A 24500-nucleotide genomic window follows, 5' to 3' on the forward strand; every position below is an offset into this window, starting at 1 on the left:
GAAGTGTATTTTATCATTTAAAATGATCCTATAACAAAATACCAATAAATAAATGTGAAAGTGGAAAAAGGAGCTGTGATAAAAATTACAAAACAGTAATCAATGATGATACTTTTTTTTTCCATTTTATAGATAACTACAGAAAAAATATTTTAACATTTGCACTAGTTCATTCCTCAGTCCATTTCTGAGCTCTTACCCAGATCTATGTAGCGTTTCCTGCTGAACCTCCGTCCACTGTTCTCTGCATGCTGACCCATTGAGTCTCTCCTGTGCTTCGGAATCAGCTCATTCTGCCTGAAAGTGATGACTCCACAGCGCTCTCTACACACACACACACACACACACAGGTCAAATTTGTGTGTTCTCGTGTCAGACTTTCGTAACTGAAAGAGGAGAAAATGGACAGAATCTGAGCATACTCATTCTTGACGAGTACTTGGCAGTCTTTAGGTTCGCCGAAAGCTTGGAATCGTTTGCGCAGTATGGCCTGGGTAACGCTGCTCGGCAGGTTGTGAATGTAGAACACTTGGCACTTGTCCTGAAACACCAAGAACATTCAGGTTTGTGTTGTTGAAGCTACTGCAGCATAACTACAAATAACACCTACAAATAAATTCTTTAACAATGTCTACACCTGTCTTATATCGTGAACCTACCCCGTCCTCTTGTCCATGTTTAGTGTTATTCCTCTGCTTGTCTCGACGGCATGACTCAGAGCTCTCACAGCTACACAGAGCAAATCAGAAAACAAGAGTTATAAGGAGGAGAAGGACAGACATGTCCTAATGCCCTGTGAGTGATCACAATGGAACATGGCTTATTTAATTGATCAGCACTTCTGTTAAAAAACTGTTTTTGTGCTGAGTTTTACAAGCTGGGGAATAAAATGCTGGCCTACACAAAAATACTGCATCTTAATTCAATTAGAATAACAGTTTTCCTAGGTGTAATGTACTAGTGTGCACTGTGCGTCTGCATTATGTAAGCGTGTACAAATACCAGCAGATGCTCAGTATTAAATGAACCAGACTGGGATTGGAGCCAAACCTGATTGAGAAGAATAAGTATCTCCCCTGATAGTGCTGGAGTGTGTGAGTACCTGAGGGTGAGCTGGTGGCACGGGGAGGGGGGCTGGCAGGAGTCTGGAGACAGGGCTTGTGTTTCTGGAGTTGGGGAGCAGGCGGGCGAGGGCTGTCCTGTCTCCTCCTGGTCAGGGAGGGCTAAGGCAGGGGGCGTATGGACGTGCTGCTCCCCTGTCTTGCTCTCTGACTTCTCGCCCTGTCTGCCTTTCATCTCCTCCTGGGTGTCCCGAGTCTCTGTGTCTCTCTTGCAGCTGTGGCCGAGGTTCAGCAGACAGTAGTCATGGTCCCCATAGGAGCGCTTGGGCACATTCTCGCCCGCCTGGCCCATGCGCCTCAGCTGCGCATACAGCTCAGTCTGTTCAGGAAGCTTGCGTATTTGAGCCCGCGCCAGACACAGGCCTTTACCCGCGGGCTCTGCTTTACTCTCAGGCTTGAACAGCTCCTCCTCCACAGGCTTGTGAGGGGGTGTGGTGGGAGGAGTGAGCCCTGGAAGACAGACAACACATGCTCATAAACCACCAACGCACAGGACCATCAGCCAGGTTCACAGATTATACTGTACATATCTGAACGCTACAAATGTGAGGCATGTTTACAGTTTAGCAGGATGGAGCATGTTTGAGAATGTTCAAATTGGATCTAACACGGATAAAGCGGTTAGCACAAGAGACCAGGGCTCAAAACCCCAGAAGCTCCCAATTCTACATCCTACCCTGTCTGACTCCATCAATATATCACTGAATATGTGAAAATAGCGATTCTACCAATGCAGTCTATAATTGTGTGATAGTCAAGAGAACTAGATAAACATATTAACCCCGCTACAGTACAGTTATGTAAGGTACATGATTTAAGTTATAGGAGCAGTTTATTGAAATTTATTGGCCAAAAAGTCATGCTCCTGATATTAATAATATTTTAACTGTAATCCTACACAAGAAATATCTAAATAATTCTGCCTATTAAGTATGAGCACCTCAGATTTTTCCAGTGTAAATGCCATGACCTGAAAGGGTCTAGTTAAAGGATTGTCAGTCATGTAACTGAACGCTTTGCTTCATTATTCATTTAGTTTGCTATCTTCCGGAGCACACACCTAATCCCATGTGTACATGCCTCCCCCTATGACATGCGTTTGAACGTAGGGCTAGAGACATGCACAAAGTCTTCCTAATGCCATGACGATTCGAGTCCCACTGACTGAGAACACAATATTACCTGCTGTGCCACAGAGCTCCACACAGAGAGTCTGCTCAAAGTGTCTGCTGGCGTACTGAGGGTCTCTGATCATGACAAAGAGAGAGGGAAAGAAAAGAATTTGCAGAGTCAAAATCAAGGCTTTGTAAAGGGCGACAGACAGAGAGAGAGAGAGAGAGAGAGAGAGAGAGAGAGAGAGAGAGAGAGAAAGTCTGAACAGCTGACTCATAAGACAAATGTCAGATTTAGTGACTGAAGAGGCCCATGTTTGGAAAGCATTCAATCCCAAATTTACTTATCGTCAAATCTGAACTAGGCATTACTAGTTATGACTCAAAAAATGCACTATAATTAGCAAAACAAACAGACACTGACTTATATAGAGAGCAGTGTAACCATGAGCGCTTCAGGATATTAAAGCAGTAGTGTTACTGCAAGGCTCCCACAAGTCATTTGGGAGCCGTCCAGGAGCGTTCTAAGGCTTTAGGGCGGGACTGCCTCCAGCAATATAGAGTAGATTATGAGTGAGTTGGGACACGCACCCTGTGGATTTAGGAGTCAGCGGCAGACAGAGGCAGGCCCGTTTCTCTGCAATCAGAACAAAAAAACAAAATGCATGGTCAGACACACCACAGATTATCAGCCAGCTCACCAAACACGATACAAACTTAGCTGTATTGATTTTTTTTTAATGAAGAAGCTCCCAGTCTTAGTACAGGAGCTCCCCTGCTCTGCACATGTCAAGGTTTTTCATGTTCAACTTACCAGCTACACTATGCATCCAAAAGTATGTGGACACTTCCAACATTACAACAAAAATCAGGCAAAATTTAATTTTCCTTTCCTAGGACATGTGTTTTTATATTTATATACACTAAATCTATGAAGCTATATGCATGTATTTTAGACTAGAAATGTTGAAGTGTAATGATAAATTACAAGTGAATTGTACAATATGGGTCTTTTAATAAGGAGCTAGTCCACACTTAACAGCCTCTACTCTTCTGGGAAAGCTTTACACTTGGTGTTTGAATGTGGTTGATTCCTTGCAGCCACAAAAGCATTAGTGAGGTCAAGCAATAGTGCTCCAGCTCATCCCAAAGATGTTCAAGGGTGTTTCATTACTCCAGACACATTACCACTCAGGAGTCCAATGCTGAAGAGCTTTACACCACTTGAGGACCTTGGGTTGGCGTGTGTGCTCCAAAGTGCCCCATTCTGCTGTCAGTGCTTTTCTATGGAGGTGGTGGGTATGCAATTCAACACCTGTGTCAGCATGCCTTAAATAGCCCAATTCTTACATTAGAAGCAGTGTATGGACACTGCTGCTTTAAATGTAACAAAATATCCCACACCTTAACATCATATTTACAAAATCAATTAATTTAAGAACCGTGGACTGAAAGGTTTTCTTGTGAAAGTCAGTGTTTCTGCTTCTGCATAGCACTAAAACACTCTTACTGCATCTTTAAACTTAAGCCCTTCCAAAAGTGCAGGTCATGTTCAGATGGAAAATCTAGAGTGTGCCAGGTCTGAGAGCCAGTGCTCGTGAGAGAGAACATTTACATTACCCATCACACTGTAAAACAGCAGAAGCGATTTATTTTGTACCATTAGTGCAGCAGGAGTTAGGGTTGTCGGGGGTCTTCTGGGTGTTGTCATCAGCAGGAAATGCAGGAGGGGGTCTCACTGAGCCCTCCTCCTCTTCGCTGGAGGGCTCAGAACGGCTGGGTCTGGGTTTTTTGGCGTAGCGGCTGGGAAAGGATGCCAGACGGCGAGAACGGCGAACAGAAAAAGAGCCCTCCTCTTCGGGTTCGGGGCTTTTGTGTCGCTTGGTGGGCGCCTGCGAGCCCTCACTGCTGGACTCTTTGGGCTCAGTTTTGGGCCTCTGGAGGGCTACTGCAGCCCCTCTGCTGTAGGGAGGACTGTTCAGTCTGTAAGGCTTGCTGACGTCAAAGGAGGTTACAGCCTCCAGCAGCTCCTTGAGTAGCGAATGGGTCTTGAATTCCCTCCGATGGGCGAAAGGATTTCTGGGCTTGGTTCCGTTAATGCTGACCACAGGGGCCACCACTTGGGCAGCAGGTTTAGAGCAGTTGGAGGGTCCGTTACGAGGAGCCTGGTGGTTGTCGGCCTTGGCCCTGCGAGCCTCTCGCTCTTTGCGGTCCCAGCTGGCCTGCTTGCGTGTGGGCAGGCAGTACGTGTGCATGTATTTGATCAGCTCCACCACAGAGTGCAGCTCCTTCTCAGAAGTGAACTGAGGCTTGGGAGGCTCAGGGCAGGCTGGGGTCTCCACTTCACTGCTGGATCCTGACTCCTCCTCCTCTTCCTCCTCCTCTTCCTCCTCCGAGTCACTGTCCTCTTCCTCATCCTCTTCTTCGTCTTCCTCTTCTTCCTCAGTGTCAGCCGAGGGAGTGCCCTCGTGCTCAGCCTCTGGGGTGGTTGTGAGGTGGCGGTGCAGTTCAGTGCAGAGACGGCCTGCAGGTCTGACTGCTCGTTGCTTTCTCTCTGTTGGACACGTCCTCTCATTCTGCAGAAAGACGAGGGGACAAAGATCGTTTACATCATACATTTAAATACATTTAAATCACTCAATCAAGAATGTAACCCCTTAAACTCTGGGCTTATTATTCAGTTATGCCAAAATAACTGTAATTATCCATAACCACTATAAATCTACAATGTGATATATGTAGTTATAAGAGGGATTAGAGGAGATCTGGACTTGGTGACAGGCCCTTAGGGTTTAAAGTTAATGCAGTCAACCTTTTAAAACAAAATATGGTGTTACTCTTGAATAGCTTTGCAACCATTTCACTATTTTAACTTCAGCTAGTGTTATGAACTAAAGCTGTGTTATACCTTGTAAAGGCCAAGGTCCTATTTACTCTACATTTACAGAGTCATCTGGGCTGTCTGCCCACTAGAACACAGTGGATACAGATGAATGAACAGTAGCCATATATTTTCTAAAATTGGACCAATTCCCATTTGATTAAATTCTATAGTTGTTACTAAATGTAGTATGAGCTCTGATGTAAAATACTCATCTAATGGTTTCATAATTGTTGTGTGTTTAAATGATTAGATACATTGTGATGTCCTGCATCCACATCAGCTGAGTCGATCTGAATGCATCAGTCCTTAGAGATCTGCGCTCTACCTCAGCAGGGGAACCATAGTCATCAGTTCTTACTGATTTATGTGGATTTGAATCCTAGGATCCTGCACAGTCAGTGGCTTTACCCAATGCACCAAGAAAAAACTGCACAAGCTACCCTCAGTATTCTGACGAGCTGATGTTATTACCTGACATTAGGTGCAGATTGTTCATTTAACACCAGCAGTACCTTTTAAATTCAGCAGGACTTCTGAATAATCTTAATATGTAAAAATAATAACAAATAGAAACAACTAGGAAATATACCTTTAAAATTATTAGCATACCACTGAAAACACATTAGTAAACGTAGATCACCAGAGCACAGTATACAACTATGCCATTTTAGCCCCAGCTTCCAAATAGTTATTGGACATAGTTTACAATAAATGTGTTACCTGGTCTAAAATCCAATCACTACACAATATTTTAGTAGAAGAATATCACATTTGTTCATTGTGCTGAATCATTTTTTGCAACTTAGTAAAGCCAACACATCCTCTCAGTTTTCAAACCATCAAAAGGATTAAATTACTCTGAGAGTTATTCTGCACCCCACATCGGTGTCTGCCATGCCCAGAAATTACAGTGATAAATGTGGCAATGTTGGGAGCAGGCTAGGAGGAGCTGGATTGAGAACCAGACTTTATGTAAGCTCCGTTTTGAGGCAGGGTTGCCCTTTAGCCCGCTGGGGGCCGTGGCTTTGCTGTGACAGATGGCCACAGTCAGCGCTAATGCTGTGCTCGCCTCAGCCTTGCTACAATACACCAAGGCTCAGAGACGTGGCGTGACATTTTGCATTTCTAAAACCCCCTGTTCCACAGTTCTACCTTCAGATGCAGGCTTTAATTTGGTGGCAGCAATATGCTGCCTTTTCACATCATGTGTATGAGAATCTGCTGGGGAAGCTAAAATACATGACATGTCTTACATTTCTTTAGATTAGTTTTATAATTTGTGATTTCACATACTTTAGTGTGCATCTATTGTGGACAAATACATTAAACTGTGCACACACAGCTGGTATGATCTTAAAGGAAATGGGTTGCACTGGAGCAGCTGAACATGAGCCTGAGGTTAGCATGCTCAATATCAAGGGGCAGCTAGAGAGGTATAAAGCTTCCTCAGCATTAGGCTTTGGCGTAGTTGCTTTCTCTGCAGTGAGAGAGCTCCACTCAATACATTTGGGATTGGAGTGGTTTTTATGATCCAGGACTAATAGTCCAGCATCAGCACCTGACCTCACTAATGCTCTCATGGATAAATGCCATCAGATATTCACAATAAATGTTCCAACAACTAGCATAAGGCTATCTAGTAAAGCAGAAGCTGTTGCTACAATAAAGAGAGACAAAGCCCTTATAATAAGTCTTCGTTTGGGAAATTTTGGACAAACAAGTGTCTGTAACATTTGGCCATATATTATATAATTCAATGTGAAGACTGTGGTGTGTATTGAGTGGTTATAATGTGCTGCTACTGTGTCTTTCTTTGCTTCTTGCTTTGAATAATGGCAGGACTGTGATGAGGGCAATGAGAAGAAACTTAGGAAAAGTAAAATTGCTCAATAAATAAATGAATAATATGGCAATCGATAGAATTAATTAATCTTCATAAAACACACTAAAAGCTTTTCCTCAGCTCACCTTCAGGATGGGCCGGACAGGCTTGTACTGCTGTGTCTTGCGGAGCGTGTTGCTCTCTCTGTGTGAGTCCAGGCCCACAGGCACATTTGGGGGTGACAGCAAGAGCTTTTTCAGCTGTGGATGGAGAAAGTGAATGAGAGAGAGAGTACAGAAAGACAGAGAGATAGAACAAGAGAAAGGGAAGGGGCAGAGGAGGAAGAGAGAGAGAAAGAGGGAGGGAGAGAGAGAGAGAGGGGACAACTAATTAGCAGGCATGCCACTCAGCACAGCCACGCAACACAACATCAACACATGGAGCGTTCTCTCCCTGATTCCTGCCAAAAACAAGCCAGCATCATAAACACAGCATCAAAATGCAAGGAGGCACGGAGGTGGGAAAGTGATATCAAACAGCAATGTTAATGCCGAGCTCCACTGGGCATCCAACGCGTTTGAGCTGCTGTGTGTTGGAGGAATTTTTCATGGTTTTTTTTTTTCTCATTTTTTCTATTTCATCACTGAAACATAACACTGCATATGAATCAACAGCTGACACAAATCTGGTGGTGGCAGCAATCCCCTGCTTGTACCAGTCTTAGAACATGAAAAACACAGGGGAGAGAGAAATGGAGAGCAGGTTAGCGACCTGCTCTCTTTCTGAATAAGTATAGCCTGACATCCGGGATGCTGAAAGGGGATGATGAAACCAGTGAGGGAAAATATCCCCCTCGTGATGCTTGAGTTGCCGTGGCTGCAGATAGTGCGCCAGTTTGGCAGCTTTGCCTGAGATGCCTCTCAGGGCCCATTGAAGGAAGCGAAGAGGCACCAGGGGCTTCCATCTCACCATACAATACACTGCCGGCACACCATGGCCTGGTCTATGCCATGAAAACATGCGCCTGGCTCTCTCCCTCCCTTCGCTGCCCCTAGGTCTTCAATGCACCCCTTGTTCCTAAAGCAGAGCGGCCTCATTCATGGGGTCCAGCTACACGTGTGGCTTTGGTCAGCAGAGGGCGTGCTGGACCCTACTACACCTGCACAGGCAAAACTAACCCTAGTGTTAAATCCATGGGGATGCAGAATTAGATCTGTTGTTGAATATGATGATAATGAAAGTCATAATTTATCAAGATGTTCTGAAATAGAAATATATTTTAATAGTCATATGCAAATATTTGAGCACCCCCCATGTAATCATTTTTCGTATGTTTTAAAAAGAATAAAAGTCATTATTACTGTATATTTCCTGGATTTAATTAACTGAAATATAGGGAGTATCATTTTTTTAAATTACTATTTTCAGAACAATATATAATGCTTATTTCTTGTAGAGGATACATTTACATTTTATATGTATTTTTTTGTCCCTACAGACAGGGAAGATTATATTAATATACAAATTAAAAAAAAAGTTTTAATGTATCAACAACTTTAAGACTAAGTAAAACTCCAAAATATCCATGGCAGGAATATACAGAATATACAGAACCAAAGATGAAAGCCACAGAGGTATATGAATAAACCCACAGAAACACATCTGTCTGGGCTAGGTATGGGAGGAGCAGCTGTTTTGCATTTTTATGATATACATAGAAATAATCCTCCATCTTTCAGGGCACAATTTACAAATGAACCATGAAAAAGTGAGAAGGATAATAAATACTGATGGTACATGCTGTGCCTTATGAGCTCACATTATTTAGTATCATCACTGTTCTACACATGAATATGATTTACTAGCTGTATTAAAAAATGCTGCACACAAATTGAGTTCTATTTATTTTGGCTTAATCCTGCAATTCAGTGTCATCCCCATATTATAATTACCTTAAAACGTCCACTTCATTTTATTAGAAATTTCAGGCTGTTTAGCAATGTTTTCATAATTTATGAGGCTGTACTGCTGATATGCTCCTAAATTAAAGCATAATAATAACAAGAAGTGCATTCTGGGGGCTGAGCTCAAACTTGGAAAACATGAAGACTTAAACATATGCTACTTCAACACTACTACTACAGTACATTACTACAGTACTACTTCAACAGGGCAACTAAAGTGAAACTATGACTATATTATTTAAAACAATATCATTTTGGGAAGTAAAAAGACATGAACATGGCCCATTTTTATCAGTTAAAGAACATGTTCCCTCTCCCCTAGGCTTCTCTTACTTAAGGTACTTTGTTCCAATTTCCATCCTGTAATTTAGTCCAATTTTGTTCAAGACCAAATAGTGGCAGTAGCCAAGGTATGGGGCATTGAGTTAGCTGCTTTCACTGAGGCAACAATAAGACCTTTGTAACCTTCAACAAAGCGAGTCCTCTTTAGGCCTTTTAATAAAGTCTGAATCCAGCGGTTGATTTGGACTCCTACTTTGTGAAATTAAGGCTTTGTGTTGGCTTCAATGAAACCAGAGCCAGTAAAGCAGTAAATGTAAGTAGGTATTCTACTGTGAGTTCATAATTCATTTAATGGACTGAAAAAAAATGCCCTAATGTTGCTCGGCAGAGTGTAACATCATGCTGATTCAAAAACACAGAAATGGAATAGAAACAAAATGGGTCCATGGAGCTTCTTAATGCACTTGAAGCAGACAGGTCGGCTGGAGTGGACTGTGGGGAGCAGTAAAAAAGAGGAAAAAAACATCTTTTTTTCTTGGAAGTGACATTTTACAGAAAGGACAGTGGAGCCTCTCACAAACAGGAGTGAAAACTGCAGAGGGGGACTGGACTGGGAAGAAAGAGGGTGGGAGTGGGAGAGAGATTAAAAGAAAGAAAGGGGGGTGTAAAGAGTGGAGGGGTGCACGATATACCAGTGGTTTCTCACTGAGAGGTGGGGGAAAACTTAACTGGAATTACAGTCCGTAAATACAACCGATTGTTAAAGCTATATTCCATGGTTTTAGCCTGTATGTGCACTGATGCACATGTAGTCACTAATGTAGTCGCTGAAATAAACAGAAAAGTGGATAACATCACCACTCCACATATGGAAGATCAGAGGTTTTAATTCCTCCATTTATTAAATACTAGAACAGCTATGTCTGGTTTTATAGCTATAGATATGCCAAGCCCATCCTTTTTTAAGTGTACTATATTGTCTCGTGTTCAAAACACTTATATAAATATATCGGTGCACCCCTTTCAGAGAGAAAAAGAGAGTGAGAAGTATGAGATGAAACAAAGAGAATAGTCTACAGACTACAGCAGTAAGTTGTGGCTGTTCTCCGACACCCTGCATGTGAAGAGTATTCTTTATTAGAAATGGTTTCTAAAGAGAATTGAAAAGCCCAAAATGAGAAAAATTCAGACCTGTTTTTGCCTATCATACCCATGCTGAGGGGTAGTCAGAGGCCCATCCAAATCCACCTTAAACAGGAAGGAAGGGTTCTTACTAGAGACGTGTCTTCAGTCTCTGGGCTCAGCGAGCCTGGAAATGGCTCACTGTCAAATGGGAGGTCATCTTCCTCCTCCGCCTCTTCCTCCTCCTCCTCCTCGGGGTCTTCCCCCAGTGAGGGGAACACAGACAGACCCCCCACCCCATCCTCCACAATGCCGTCCAGGCTGTCTGTGAGAGCAGCGAGCAGTGCCGCATTCTCCTCTTCTATCTGTAGAAGGCAAAAGAGAGAGGTCAGGTATAAGGCCATCTGCTGTGGGTGACTTCTACTCAAAGTTCATGTGAGACTTGTCTCTGGGACTATATTATCATGAATGACCGGATCAATCTCAAGGTCAGGTGACCCCTGGCTTGCAAAGCACTAGCTGCTGAAATCCTCTTTTGAGTTAAACTCATGTCTGTACCTACAAATTCTGTGTTCCTGAGATCTGCCCCGTATAGTCTCTTCTTGTCTGGGGCATTGCTCATGCTCATTTTGAGTGTGCTCTGGTGGGTTGTCCCACAGGAAACACTGAGGGCTCATCTTACAGAGTTCTGCCCCACCTGAAGGTTAATTGAACTTGGCTTGAAGATCAATGACTTCCCTTGCATCTCAAAATAAACCTCTATAGGGATCTTCTCTGCTCAGTGCCTAAAAATCAATTGCAGCACAGAATTACATGACGTGATGAGTGAATTAGCACTGGATACAACAAACGTTGGATCAATCGCTGTCGCTAGGAACAGTCCAGTGCACTTGGATGTGACCTCCATCATCTCACATTTGAGAAGGTACTATCTAAAGTTTGACTGCTTGGGTTCAGATCTCGTATCAACTACACGAAAACACGATCAAGCACTATTAGTTTAACAAATGTAATTACACTGAGCCAGATCAAGCACGGTTAGTTTCTCATATCAACTATAGTAGTTGGACCAGCCAGGCTTCTTCTGGTGGGAATAGCTGTGAAATATGCTAAGATTAGATCAGAGCTTTCTGAGGATGGAGAGTGTGGGGTCTGACCTCAAAAAGTTCTGGGTCCCCTGCACTGTACTGGATGGAGGCGGGGGAGCTGTCTGAATGGTCATTGCACCAGTGCAGCTCACTGAGGCAGTTCACTGAGTCAAAGTCGCTGGCGTCCAGCTGAGAAAGGTCGAAGTCAGGGAAGTCGGTGTCCAGGCGGTCAGAGCAGACCTCCTCCTCCCCATACTGAAAAAGAGACAGAGAGAGAGAGGAGAGAGAGAGAATCAGTAAGGTCACTGGGCTTAGATCAAAAGGACGTTTTCCCTTAAGACCATCTCTAATAATACACACTGGCTTTGAATGCTAAGAGGAATCAATAAGCAGGCCCTGTGGTGTGTTAACTGCATCATTTTTGCCTTGAGTAACGGCTGTGCAGTGGGTATTATCAGCGCTGAAGAGTCATATGAGCCAGCCTGCACTCTCAGCACAACTTCATTATCACTAATGAAGTGAGTGTTGTACCGGACTAAAACACACCTTCGAAATTATCCAACCCACACTTTCATAAGAACACCACACCACATACAGGGCTTGAACAAGCAGTAAAACAGCAAGAGTCTTGGTTTGTGTGTATGTGCATGTTTGTATGTGTGCAAGACTGTAAGTACTGTGAGAAGGGAAGTGCTCCAAACCCCAAGGGGTGGACAAGAAAAACCACACATCTTCTCTCACTATATCCTGATGTGTACAGTAGATGCTTTGCTGGCCTCACTTTCATCATACAAGCCATTCTCTGTGATGGTGGGGTGAACCTGCAGCCACTTTTCCTTTACAAGAGGTCAAAGCATGAATATTCTATAGGGCCACTCGGATGCATTCTTGATGAGCTCTTGCACTACACTGACTCCTCTCTGTTTCACAAGGCCGACCACGGAGCAAATCCAATTCCATTCAATTCGACTAGCTTTGGTCAAGTGGTTAGGAAGTCACACAGAGGCACTCAGTGTTAGTGTCTGTTTACCAGTGGCTGTCTCCTGAAATTGCACTGAACAGAGCAGCCATATGCTATCAGGCCATGATTAAATAAGGCGATGCTTTTACCGCACTGGGGGTAAAGCAATGTAAATACTTTTTCCCTGTACTGAAGTAGATTAATGCATTATAGTTCACATTCCATTACATTTACAGACTCTAACAGAATTTTCTTCTTTGAAATCTCCTTGCCTGTCTACCTGAAGGTTAGGGAAGCACTTTGGGACTTGGGACCCAAAGGTCACAAGTTCGATCGCCTGGATAGTAGGAGTAAACCTCAGGGCAGTGGGGACTGAAGGAACAGCACATTTTCCTCCCTCAACATCCACAGGTCCCGCTGCTCCAGGTGCGTACGTTCACTGACCCTAATCACTAGTATGTGTGCGTCTGTATTTTCTGTATTTGTATGTTCACTGCTATGGAAGGCACTTTTTTTAATTTAGGCTGAACATGACCAGACTGGACTAAATGTGAAGTGTAAACATTGCAGAGCACTGATTGGCCAGCAAGAGATGTCAGTGAAATCCAGACATCCAGCAGAAACTAGCTGCTTGTAAATTCTCCAAACTACAGTAGCGAGCATATTCTTTAATCAGACTCACAACAGCAGCTCAAACAATTAAGCCATGGTCTTAATTCGAAAGACTCCGCAGATCTCTCTGAACGTAAAAGAGATGTGGTCTCAAAAAGCAACACGCGAATACGCTACATGTAAACAGTTCTTCACATCACTGCTGCCGTTGTTGTAGTTTCCAAAGCTGGGGGACTTTGCAAACCAACCAGGAACCAAGTGAGTAGAGCTGAGTAGAGTCGAGTAGAATCAAGTAGTACCATGCAGTGGAAAAGCAACATTTGACATATGTATGTGGGTGTTACAGTTCAGGTTCTGGTCCTGGCATACTCCAAAATGTGGAAGATGGTGTGTACTCCAGGTAAATAGTAAAAAAAAAGATTTTATTAGTTTAATGGATTATCATCCCAACAGTGGTCTTTTATTATACTCATTTGTGGTGCTTCTGTTAAGCCTTCTAACAACTATCTCTGTTTGTAATCAGCCATTCAACATAACTCTGATTGAATCTGACACTAATGCAGAGCGCTGGGGAAAGATATTTTGAGATGTGACTTTGGGATGATAGCATTTCTGGATCAGCTGTACGTAAGCATGTAGTTCCAGTCAGTGCAGTGTGTGAAAATCCTGATTGTGAGCATGGAGCTGATGCAGGTGTTCATCCAGCTTTTACCGACTCCATACACACTCTCACACACAAACCTTCAATCCCACTGCTGCTGCTGCTGTTGCATTTAGTACTCTCCTCACATCCTCCTCACGTGCCCCTGAGTCATCCCCCACCCCACGCTAACCCCCCATACCCCCCTCTCCCCAACCCTTATCCCCAGCTCACTGGAGTGGCCAAGCCCCAGCTAATCAATCTCAACATACCCTCAGCGCCTCGCATTTCCTTTCTCACTTTTGTCTTCTTTTTGACCTTTTTTTCTCTTCATTGCTCCTTCCACTTTCTCCCTCTTCCGCCCTCTCTAGCCCACCATGCTCTGTCTGTTATGGAGAGCCTCAATATCAATCAATAAAAAGCTCCTTGGGCTCTGTAGGTTTAAGGTCACTCAGTGAGCATGCACACACCCACACACACGGTAGCACATGCATGCATATACACACATCCACTCTCGCTCACACTACATGCTGGAAATACAAAGCTTCTCAGTGTTCAGTGTTTCAAAGGTGTCTCCTGCATATCAGACAAGCTGGCATCAGCCATGTGTCACGAGAAAGCAAGCGGCCGAGGTGTGACTCACATACCAACAGCCCTGCCTGACCTTATTTGTGGAAGCTGTGGATTCCCTCCCATTCTGCCCATTACCGATACACTAAGAGACTGATAAAGCCACTATCTCACCCCAGTAAAGCAACAGGCTTAGTGCCTTTGTCCAGAACCGCTCATCACGTTTGTGTGGCATTACAATTACAAATTACAGGTTCAGCGCCATAATTCAAAAAGCTAAGGTCAACACACAAGGAACTGCACAGACACAGAACACCAACCACAAAAGTTCAAATGCTGGTTAACACAGGAGCAAAGAGAAACTAGGCAAGCCTAGTTTAACCAGATTACCATTAACAATATAGCCATTGTCACAGAGGTGTTTCTGGCAAAACAGGAAAGCTCAAAATACATAACCTTCTCTTTGGTGCTTCATATCAATGTCTTTGTTTACATGCAGAAATGCAGAAAGGAAAAAAAGTTTTGTTCATAATATATAACACAGGCATCAGTGTTTTTCTTGTTCATTTTATTTAAAGATAAATACTAAATGATTTACCACCAAAGAACAAAGAAGACCAAGAACATTTTGTTGATTTTAAGAATTACAATTACTTTTTTATTCAATGTAACAGGTTAGAGTAAAACACGTGAAGTTTATGCCACAAAATGTCTCCCAACCACAAAGACACACACTCACGTGAAATAAGACAAATTCAGCAATCCTCCTCTCTCTGTGAGATATAATACATGTGTAAAGTTGGCGAAGTTCCAAGCTTTCCTGCAGAAAGCCAAACACAATCCCAGAAACACACACAAATGGAGTGTGTTCCTGTTTTATTTCCTATTATTCAGTCATGGTTCGCTCAGAAGAACCTACTGTTCTTTGGTTCCAGCTGGAAAAAAATTTTGCAAACCAGTTTATGTCGATGGGAATGTGCCAAACGGTTCCAAATTTAGTTCACAAACTGGAATGTGAAATATGGCTGAGCTAACACCAGACAGTGTAGTAACACCACCTTAAGTTCTGTGAAAAACGTCTGAACTAACAGTTCCTACTCACACATGCACGTTTCAAATTTAGGAGTCAGTCAGCCAGTCAATCAGTCAGTATGCGAAAATGAGCCTGGTAGGCAGTCCGGCAAAAATACTCTATGTAGATGCTTATAAAGTCATCATAGAGAAGCATTGCTTTTTTATGATTATGGTTAAAAAAAAAGACATTTGCATTGTCGATATCTGGTTAAAACACATGTAAAAAAATTCAATTTCACTACAGTGAACTATTTTAATTTACCTAAAACAGTGGTATTCCATTTATGTCCCTTATTGCTCACGTCTCTGTGCTCTTCTTTGCTGTGTAGACATAAATTTATAGAAAGTGAGGCTCAAAATTAGCTGTCGTAAAGCAGTAATGCACTGGATGATTGTCAGAAATAATGAATTATTTATATGTGCTGTCTGCGATGGCTCTAATGATGACCTTTAGCTCTTGCCCTCTCTGAAAAGGGAAAATGTCGAATCCATCTGTGTTTTGTCATTAACATTTAGAGTCTGAGGCTATTAAACGTCACCAGTAAGTGAGGGCTGCTGCTAAGTGTGTACATTAAGCAACACTCCTCTGAAGGGCATCGAGATAAGTAGCACAAAGACAACCCACCATACGACCTGTGAGGACATTCACACTCATGTCAGCTATACTGCAGCATGAACAAAGTCAAGCCACATGCTGAAAAAAAAACACACTGACCATTGGCTTACAACCAGCACTGAACACACAGTCATACAAGTTCAAATTACCAGAGACAAAGAGCGGTAGCTGACCAGCAGCAAGGTCACTTAATATCTACTGGACAAAAGCAGGAAAGGAGGCCGCTCAGAACATTCTGAAGGTGCTGAAATATGATTACCACATAGGGAGCAAAGGTAAAATAAAAACTCGAGAGCAATCTTTTTCCACAAATGCCATGAGCAGCACAATATTAGCCCCTCTTATTTTGGAATTTTTGTCACTGACAGGAAAGAAAGAAAAAGCTCTGATTGACCAAATGTATGCAGGGTTCATTCATGTCCTGCAAGTTAATAGGCTCTTATCTGGGTGCCCTGTTCCCTTTGAGCCTACTGTTATCTGAGGTACGTTATATATAGCTGTTATCCTTGGTCTTATGACTGGCTCTTACACAAGCTGCTTGTGACGGGCCAGGTTTTAAATGCTGCCCATGCCAAATGCAGATGGGCCAAGGCTGAGTGCCTCTCACTCGCACACATACACACACCATCCTCCAACTCACAAAGCCCTCCAGCTTACTCCCAGACAAGTCCTGCCGCTACTGCTAAATGGATTCACTCTTGGCCCTGTCCAGAAAAAGCCGGCCGACCACACCGGACAGGAAGAGTTCTACAACTCTTCTTTAGGAGATAGATGTTTCCAGGATTTACATGTGCAAGGGCCACATGGGGCCAGCCAATGTTCCTGCAGCGAAGCCTTGAGGTGGCGCACATCCTGTCCATTGACTTCCCCCAGCAGGATGGACCCAGACCACATGACAGCAAATGTGGAAAAGACGTTAGCCTGTCTTAAGCAAAGGTGGTTCTGGCCAATGCATTTCTATTGGACAAAATGCTAAATTGATGGCACATCCCATTACCTGCTTTAAGTGAGGGCTAACTTATTAAATTTGCTCTTCTTGGGTAGTTCTCAAGGAGCACACCAGCACAGGCGTGAAAAGAAGTCTAAATTAACTGCGGATTGTTGGAAGTAGGGCAGTTAAAGAATGATCTGGGGCAGACGTGTACGGTGGAGGAGGGATCCAGTCTGTCAGAATGTTAAGTAAGTCGAATGAATACAAGGCCTTAACAGTGGTTATGATTTGCTGGCAGCTACAACCCCTTGTTTAAGAATGCTTCTACCCAAACTGGGCACAGGTATGCTATCAGGAGGGTGCTTTACATATATCTCTTATCTAAAGCCTGGCTTGGTCTTTTTAAATTTACTGATAGATAGAGAGTGATTAAAAATAGCATATCTCTTAGTGTTCCAGTTCAAAATGCCCCCCCCCCTCTCATATATATATATATATATATATATATATATATATATATATATATATATATATATATATAAATAAAAGCAGCTAACGATAGCTTCATCATCAAATACTTTTTTATGGCCTAAATGCACATTAATTATTCACTGCTGCTTTCCATTTTTCACCTGCTCTGATGGATTTTGATTATTAAAACTAGGACAATTCAGTTGTGTTTGGGCTGGCTGCCTGCTCTGGCCTCTGTTCACCCCAGAGTACAGACCATTCACACTTATGTCAGACGCACAGAGCAGGATAATCTACTAACTGAAAGAAAGAGACAGTGGGACACAAACCCATTTCTCTAATCTTCATTAACTCTCCTAACGTCCTAAGTATTGCTTTTCACTGAGAGTCTGGATGACATTCCAATATCAAGGTTGATAAATCTGACATGGGAGGTTCAGGAAGTACAGATTTAATCCTGCTTAATTGTTTTCAGATTAGTAGTCAATCTGAGTCTGTGTCTTGGAAGTTGAGAGGCGTACTGAGTATGAGCGAAGGACATGAACAGTGGCTTGAGTGGGTGGGTAAGTAGGCTTTTAAGATGGTCAATCCCTGAGCCCTTGCACCCTCAAATATTGCAAAACAATGTGATCTGATTAGAGAAGACTGGTCTCTTAGAAAAAAGCACTTTTGATAGACTGCCAATTCATTTCTGTAGACTTCACATCTGAAAGGAACAAGAAAATAAATGCAGCCCAATAAAGAGAAATAGATAAGAGTTAGTGGTCCTCTATCCATTCATGAATTTTAAATCAACAAAGTCAAAGTCTCCTTACTATTCTGATTAACTAGTTGTTCAAACACTGATCTGGTTCGTGGCAATGCTCTTTACTGATCTGACTCCCAAAGGAAAACAGTCAGTGAAGCATCCTGAGCCAAGAGCTGGAAGTGAACCAATCTGGCTCTATTGTGTTCCATTCTCTGTTTCTAAGCTCTTCTTTCTACTCTACACAATCCCAATCACTACATCCTTCCTGACACATGTCTTAAGTATGATGCTTGTTACTGTAGTGTAATTATTTAAAATAATGATCACAAACTACAGACACTTCATGTTTTTAAGCGTATAAGGGTAACAAGAGATGAGAAATGACAAAGTTTAATGAGAGAAGAATCCAGATACAGAAAAGTAGGTTTTCTGGAGGAATTGTTTCAGACAGGGGTCATGTCAGGCCACATTTATTAAGTTCCTGCAGAGATTAGCACCCCCTCCCCAATATGACTCATTGTAAAACCAAGAGACAATTCCTGTGAAGGTGTAGTGACCTCAATTTTGACTTAGCTGAAGTTATTTAAAAAAAAGCTATCAATGTTTGAGCCCAAGCGGCCTTTTTCATCTCAGTACAAGAGTTTGTCAAAAATCCATAGCCATGTCTGTTTAGCGCATCTGGTTCTAATAAACACACCAGCATAACCTGTCTCATTCATCAGCTCAGAGGCCTGGCAACATTAGTTATATACTGATAATATCTAATTAATTAGGAGTCATTACTTTATCTTCTGGGGTGTGAAGATCACGAGAAAGACATGACTAGATAAAAAATAAAAGTCACCAAAGTCTTTTGGAGGGAGAAAACAGAAAGGCAGTCACAAGGCTGCAGAGAAAAGGAAAGGACTGCTCTTTCCCCAAGCCCCTGATGCATGGAGCTTTCATGGAAGTGCTGAGGGTGAATCCCCAGAGGATGTTCTTAAATGCATAACATGCAATCTCACTGGCATTACCTCCACTGCACATCAGCTCTTATGTCTAATTAATTTAGGATTATGCTTGCTATCTAAAAATAATTCCTTTTGTTCTGGACGCTGCCAATAAGGATCAGCTAGCTGACACAGATCCTCTGTTAACCTGATATACATATATACTGAGAGAAGTGTTAATGCTAACGGTCAGCTGAGGAGAATAACAGATAAGACAACAGAAAAATAGTCAGAAACGGTTATTAATTCATGATTCCTTTCATGCTCATCAAAGGTTTGGTGCTCATCATATCTAAACAGTGGTCTGTCAAGGCCTATCAGCCTCCTCCACAGGCTAAATCTGTCCACAGAACCTGCCGCAGTACAAGCCAGACATGCTAGCTAAAAACAGCATGACAAAGGCAGCACCCCAGAGGCTACGAACAGAAAATAGCTTTCTTCAGGATAGTCAGAGCACCAATTACAGACAAGATTTTACTCCTGTTTTGTAGCCTTAGTGAACTGCAGATAAAAACGATCTGGGCAAGTGTCTAAAGACCAATTTATACTGCGTTGACTCAATGCAGAGCCAGCGTTGTAGGCTACGAAGATCCCTACACCATTGTGAGTATTTATACTTCCGCCTTGTTGTCTGCAATTACACCTCCACACCACTAGGTCTCAAGCAGATTTTATAAATCTTTAAAGTGCATTATTTATGAATTAGGTCGTTTTTTGGGACAGAGCATAGTTTACATGAAGTGCTAGGAATGAAACATATACAAAGCCAGCACATTTTTCCGTGTGGTCCCGCTTTTCTTAGAAATATTTTTTTCCCCAGAGATGTCCATGTTTTATTCATCCCCAACATCCACACCATGTTTAAGGATAATCTCTTGCCACAAATTTGCTGCTGAATTCATCTCTTTAGTGTGAAGAAGAGAAGTTCATGTTTCTGGACTTCAGTTCGGTTCAACTTAAACAATGTTCGTCGAACTACTGACCAATTACCGTCATTGTGCTGTGCCAGTGTGACACATGGTTACATTTCTAGAGAGGTGCATGTCAGGTGTTCGGAGATCATGTCGATGCATTGCCTTCACTGTAAATTGGTCTTAAGGGTGAATCCTATTTCTTAATTTTACTCCTAAACCTTTTTTTTCCAATCTTGCCTCTTGGAACTAAGTTACATGTCGGAGTGTTTAAAATCTTCCCCTTCAAAACGGAACAACCCTTCAAGAACTGGATACATCATCAGAACCTCAGAACTCTACAGGAACCTCTAAGCAAAGGTTGTAGAATACTTTTTCAGTCTTAAGTGTCAACACTAACAAGAACCTTATCTGTGCTTTTAATAAACAGCTTTCAATCATTTTGAACCACAGCATCCCAATGTCAGCCACAGTTCTGGAATATGGAAACAGAATATGTAGCTGGCAGAAAGCACATGACAGTACTGAGGAATAAAAAGTAAGACTAAGCATCGGCAGCCAGCGTTGGCCTGCAGGTTACTTAAAAGACGTGGATGAAGGATCAGCGGGAGATCCGAAAGGTTGTCAGCACTCCTGTGCTTCCCAGGCCAGATCTGTTTCAGGGGAGCTGCACTATAGCACTTCTCCAGTTTCCGAGCCTCATGTAAGACTGTTGGCTGCCCTCTGCGAGTCACATGTTCCTTGCACAGTGTTGCAGGCCTGGCAGAGAAGCTGTAGCCTGAGTCCCATATTATCGCCATCAGGGGCCAGAGGCTCCTAGGAGGTACTGAGGTAATTGTACCTGCTGCAGTCACGACTACAGCAGAGGAGGAGTCGCAGGACAATGCATGCGCTGTCTCTGGGCAGAAACGAGGCTGCCGTCTCAAGCGGTCAGGGAGGAATGTCTCAGCTGCACTGTAATGTTATGATGAATGAAAGGGAGAGATTTAAATGGAGCAAAACCATAGCATATTGCTAAATATGTGCCTGAGTAGTTTTTATAGGGGACATGCTTCCATGGGACATGCACTGCTCTGGCTGATGGGAGAAGTTACAACGGAGAGAGGGCTCCAGATGCGAAATGAGCTGCTTCATATTGAGGTAACGGCAGACAGATCCCAAGTCAGGACAGTCAAGGAAGATGGCATCAGACCAGCTTGCTCTAATTCACATGCTTGAGATAGTGTCCGTCTTCGTGCTCGCTCTTTGCGAATGAGAAAGGGAGTAATTAAATTAAAATGCTTTTGTTGCCGGCTCCCCTTATGCATTGGGCAGAAGGCACTGTTTTGTTTTGTCTTTTTTTTTCTTAAATGATCATTCTCCAGTGAGCTGAGAGTAAAATACACCTGAGGGCACAGTGTCCTTGTGCTGTGCTCTATGAGCCATAGCTCAGCTTCCTAAACACGGGTTAGAGGTGTGTTTCCACAGAAGCACCACCCACAGTATAAAACCAGATAGAAGCAATCTACAATTTCAGCGTACAGAGGTTTGAAGGGACACTGTACTGTAAAAGCATGATGCATGATTCTTGCAGGCAGAAAAGTGTGAGATCGGTGAGATACAGGATTATAAACACAGATTTCCAACTTTTGCCCAAGGCACAGTGCCAAGAATTCACCAACTTTAACAACCTCTTAAGGTGGTCAAAGACCACCACAAGGTGTCAGTCGAGACTCCAAAGTTCCTGCAGTAAACAGAACCTAACCTCCACTGAACGCTGTAGGTCATGAATTCCTTGACACGATGTGTATTAATCGCAGTTACTATATATAGATTGCAAGTATTCATAGACTACATCAACTTGCGTATGGTGTCAAAGGGGGAAACACGGGTCACCGTCAGAAGCACTTTCTCAGGGGTCTCTTAATCTTGCAGAAGGAGCTCTAATTCTCAAACTCTCTTAGACTGGCCTATGAAAACAGAACATAAACCTATTTGTGGAAAAGCTAATACTGCAGTGATATGGTGGTTTGAATCCAGTCGTCCCTAAGAGGAAGTGTCATGAGCATTAGCACCCTGGCCTATTAAACCTAGATTGTTCTCTGAGGTTATTTCTGATAAGGATTTGCCAGCAAGTGAAACATTTTGAAAAAAAAAATTGTCAAAAAAAACACCCATTTATCATAAAATATTCACACATTGTGAAGGACAATGTTGTGTTCAAATGGTGTTGCAAACTAAAAATCAACAACAACAGAGGTGCAGGTTTTTCACTGGATTGCGATGAAATACAAATCAGCCACAGATTCCAAACTCTCGTTATTTATCTTCAACTTAAGCTTCTCTGGCTTTTCGGCAGTGGCCCAGAAATCGATGCACACAATATACTCGTTTCTATTTTCGGGGTGCCATGAGAGAACGGGGGTTTGTTTTGAAACCAGAGAATCAACTGAACAGCCAAAATGACCTTTGCTTCGAGAAAGGTTGAAAGGACAGCGTTTGGACACAGCTGTTCAAGTTGCACTCAAAGTTGAATGGCAGCAGTCTACTGAAGGAGACAAATATTAACAGCAGCACATGCCATGGCTACAAATAAAACATACCAGTGTCCTTTCATATATGTAATTTTGAAACTTCTTGCATTTTTACAGTGACAAACTTCCTGAAGAGCATGGAAGGTATGTGTTTTGAGTGTTGAACTGGTCTTTTAAAAAAGTATTCCAAAATCCAAAATAGGCCAAAATGTTGCAGAGTACTAACACATGACCTTTCAACCACTTGTGGAAATTCTCCGAATCACTTTCCAAGAGTAATGTCACAGACACCCCGTCATGTATTGATGAAGAAACCTTGCTTCTGCATAACCTTTCCCCTGAATATCTATCCCTGTCCCATAAAGGTCTGACATTTAATCATATGCCTAAGTGATATTTCAGAGTCAGCACTGTTTTAGGTCTTGGGGCATATCATGAGTGATCTTTGGGATGGTGCTGGCTTTCTAGGTGAGCTCTGAAACAAGGATATGACTCACCCTGAATTCCTAATGCTCAGACAGAAGGCAGTGCCATCTGCCAAGCCTCATCTTCAAGTCATTGCCGTGGAAAGCGTAACTGTAGGGCGTCCCACATAAAGCGTAACCAAGTCATAGATTTTCCTGGCCTTCATTTGCCCTTCGTCTCCAGCATGGTCTAGGAAGCCATTATTTACCAACCTGGTGTTTATGCTAGAACTCTTCTTCTCCTATAGTAATAATTAAGTTAGAATACCATGGACCCTGACCGTATCTGTGTCAAATGTTATTTAAAGAGAGCTTACCCTGTTCAGAATGGCAGTCATCCTGCCAATGCTCCAGGATTCTGGAAAGGGTGAACAGTCACAACAACCTGTATTTGACTCTGAATAAATCTGCCAGGATTAGCCAACAGTTAAGGTCATTAGGAGTAATTAAGGTAGGGGTGATTTCTTTTCCACGTCAGTTTCCCACCCAGACTATGGAGGGAGCTGTCATGTCAAGGACATCGCAGCAGCTTAGACCATGTGCTGAGCGCAAAGCTCAGATAGTTGGAGGGAACTGAAGGTCATGGCAGAGTAGCTGCATTGCAGGGAATTAGCCCATAGGAATATCGCTGATTCTTTCTCGTTTTGTCTCACTAGGTGAAATGGCATGTTCTCCATCCGGGAACCCGTTGATGGTGCAAGGCTAATCGGTTTCCTAAAGCCAACCTAAATTTGTTTGCAAATTCCATTCCCTTACGCAGCAGGACCTAAAAATCTGCAGAGATCCAGCTGTTATCTTGACAGCTCTTTTCACTTATATATATATATATTTTTTTTCAAATAAAAGAACATAATTTCTCTATTTCTTACATTCAGCTTTTTTGTTCTATATATAAACACCCACTTCTTCAGTTTAAATGAAAGACTGCTCTAAGTGTAAGTTTGAATACATGTGAAATTGGCCACTTTGTCATATTCTTCCTTCCAGTAGCAAAGGACAAGATCCAAAAAGTCAATTTAAAGATGTGGCAAGTATTCTTCTCTAGGAGCAAAGGCAGACACAGACAGGGTGAAGATTTATTTGCATCCCTTATATTTACCAGAGCAGCAGCAGACGCTGGATATTGAAACAGACTGTTCCCATTTCTCGAGATCCAAGCTGCCCAGTAAGCAGAGTCTGATCACATATTCCTCAGAGCATTTAAACATAGCCTGTCCAACCACGGCAGTTCAAAACTAAAATCATCATGCTGTTTGAAAATGTCATGATTATTGGACCAATAGAAATGTTCAAACATAATTTAAATTGGAATCTTTTTTGCATTGACAAGATTTATTCCTTCTCCTGTAAAGTCACTACTAGGTACATGTTTTTCTTTGGACTGTGACAATAGACATCCACACTTTTCATTGGTATGTTATTGAGTTCACTAACGTTGAGTGTTTTTATTGACCACTTTTATCAGTCACATTTGGCTTTCCCAGACCTCTAATCACGAGACCTCTTTAATGAATCTCTAAAGCATTTAAGCAAAACAACAACCACAAACATCAGAGTTAATGAGTGCCAATATGTTCTAAGTCTTAGGTTGAGCTTTGTGGCTCA

At 42.5% G+C, this 24500-nt stretch overlaps 1 protein-coding gene across 1 annotated transcript in view; it reads right to left on the reverse strand.

The window, feature by feature from the left end:
• ppargc1b (peroxisome proliferator-activated receptor gamma, coactivator 1 beta) overlaps window positions 1–24500 on the reverse strand; it is a 47490-nt gene that overhangs the window by 3346 nt on the left and 19644 nt on the right. The window contains exons 2-11 of the mRNA XM_066649723.1: window positions 11465–11650; window positions 10460–10672; window positions 7086–7199; window positions 3894–4809; window positions 2825–2870; window positions 2304–2368; window positions 1103–1571; window positions 660–729; window positions 423–541; window positions 200–324 (exon numbers count right to left, since the gene is read on the reverse strand). Coding sequence (XP_066505820.1) covers window positions 200–324; window positions 423–541; window positions 660–729; window positions 1103–1571; window positions 2304–2368; window positions 2825–2870; window positions 3894–4809; window positions 7086–7199; window positions 10460–10672; window positions 11465–11650 — 2323 coding nt within the window. The remainder of the gene's footprint in view (window positions 1–199; window positions 325–422; window positions 542–659; window positions 730–1102; window positions 1572–2303; window positions 2369–2824; window positions 2871–3893; window positions 4810–7085; window positions 7200–10459; window positions 10673–11464; window positions 11651–24500) is intronic.

This window comes from Hoplias malabaricus, chromosome 17, assembly GCF_029633855.1.
Source record: "Hoplias malabaricus isolate fHopMal1 chromosome 17, fHopMal1.hap1, whole genome shotgun sequence".
Classification (NCBI taxonomy): Eukaryota; Metazoa; Chordata; class Actinopteri; order Characiformes; family Erythrinidae; genus Hoplias; species Hoplias malabaricus.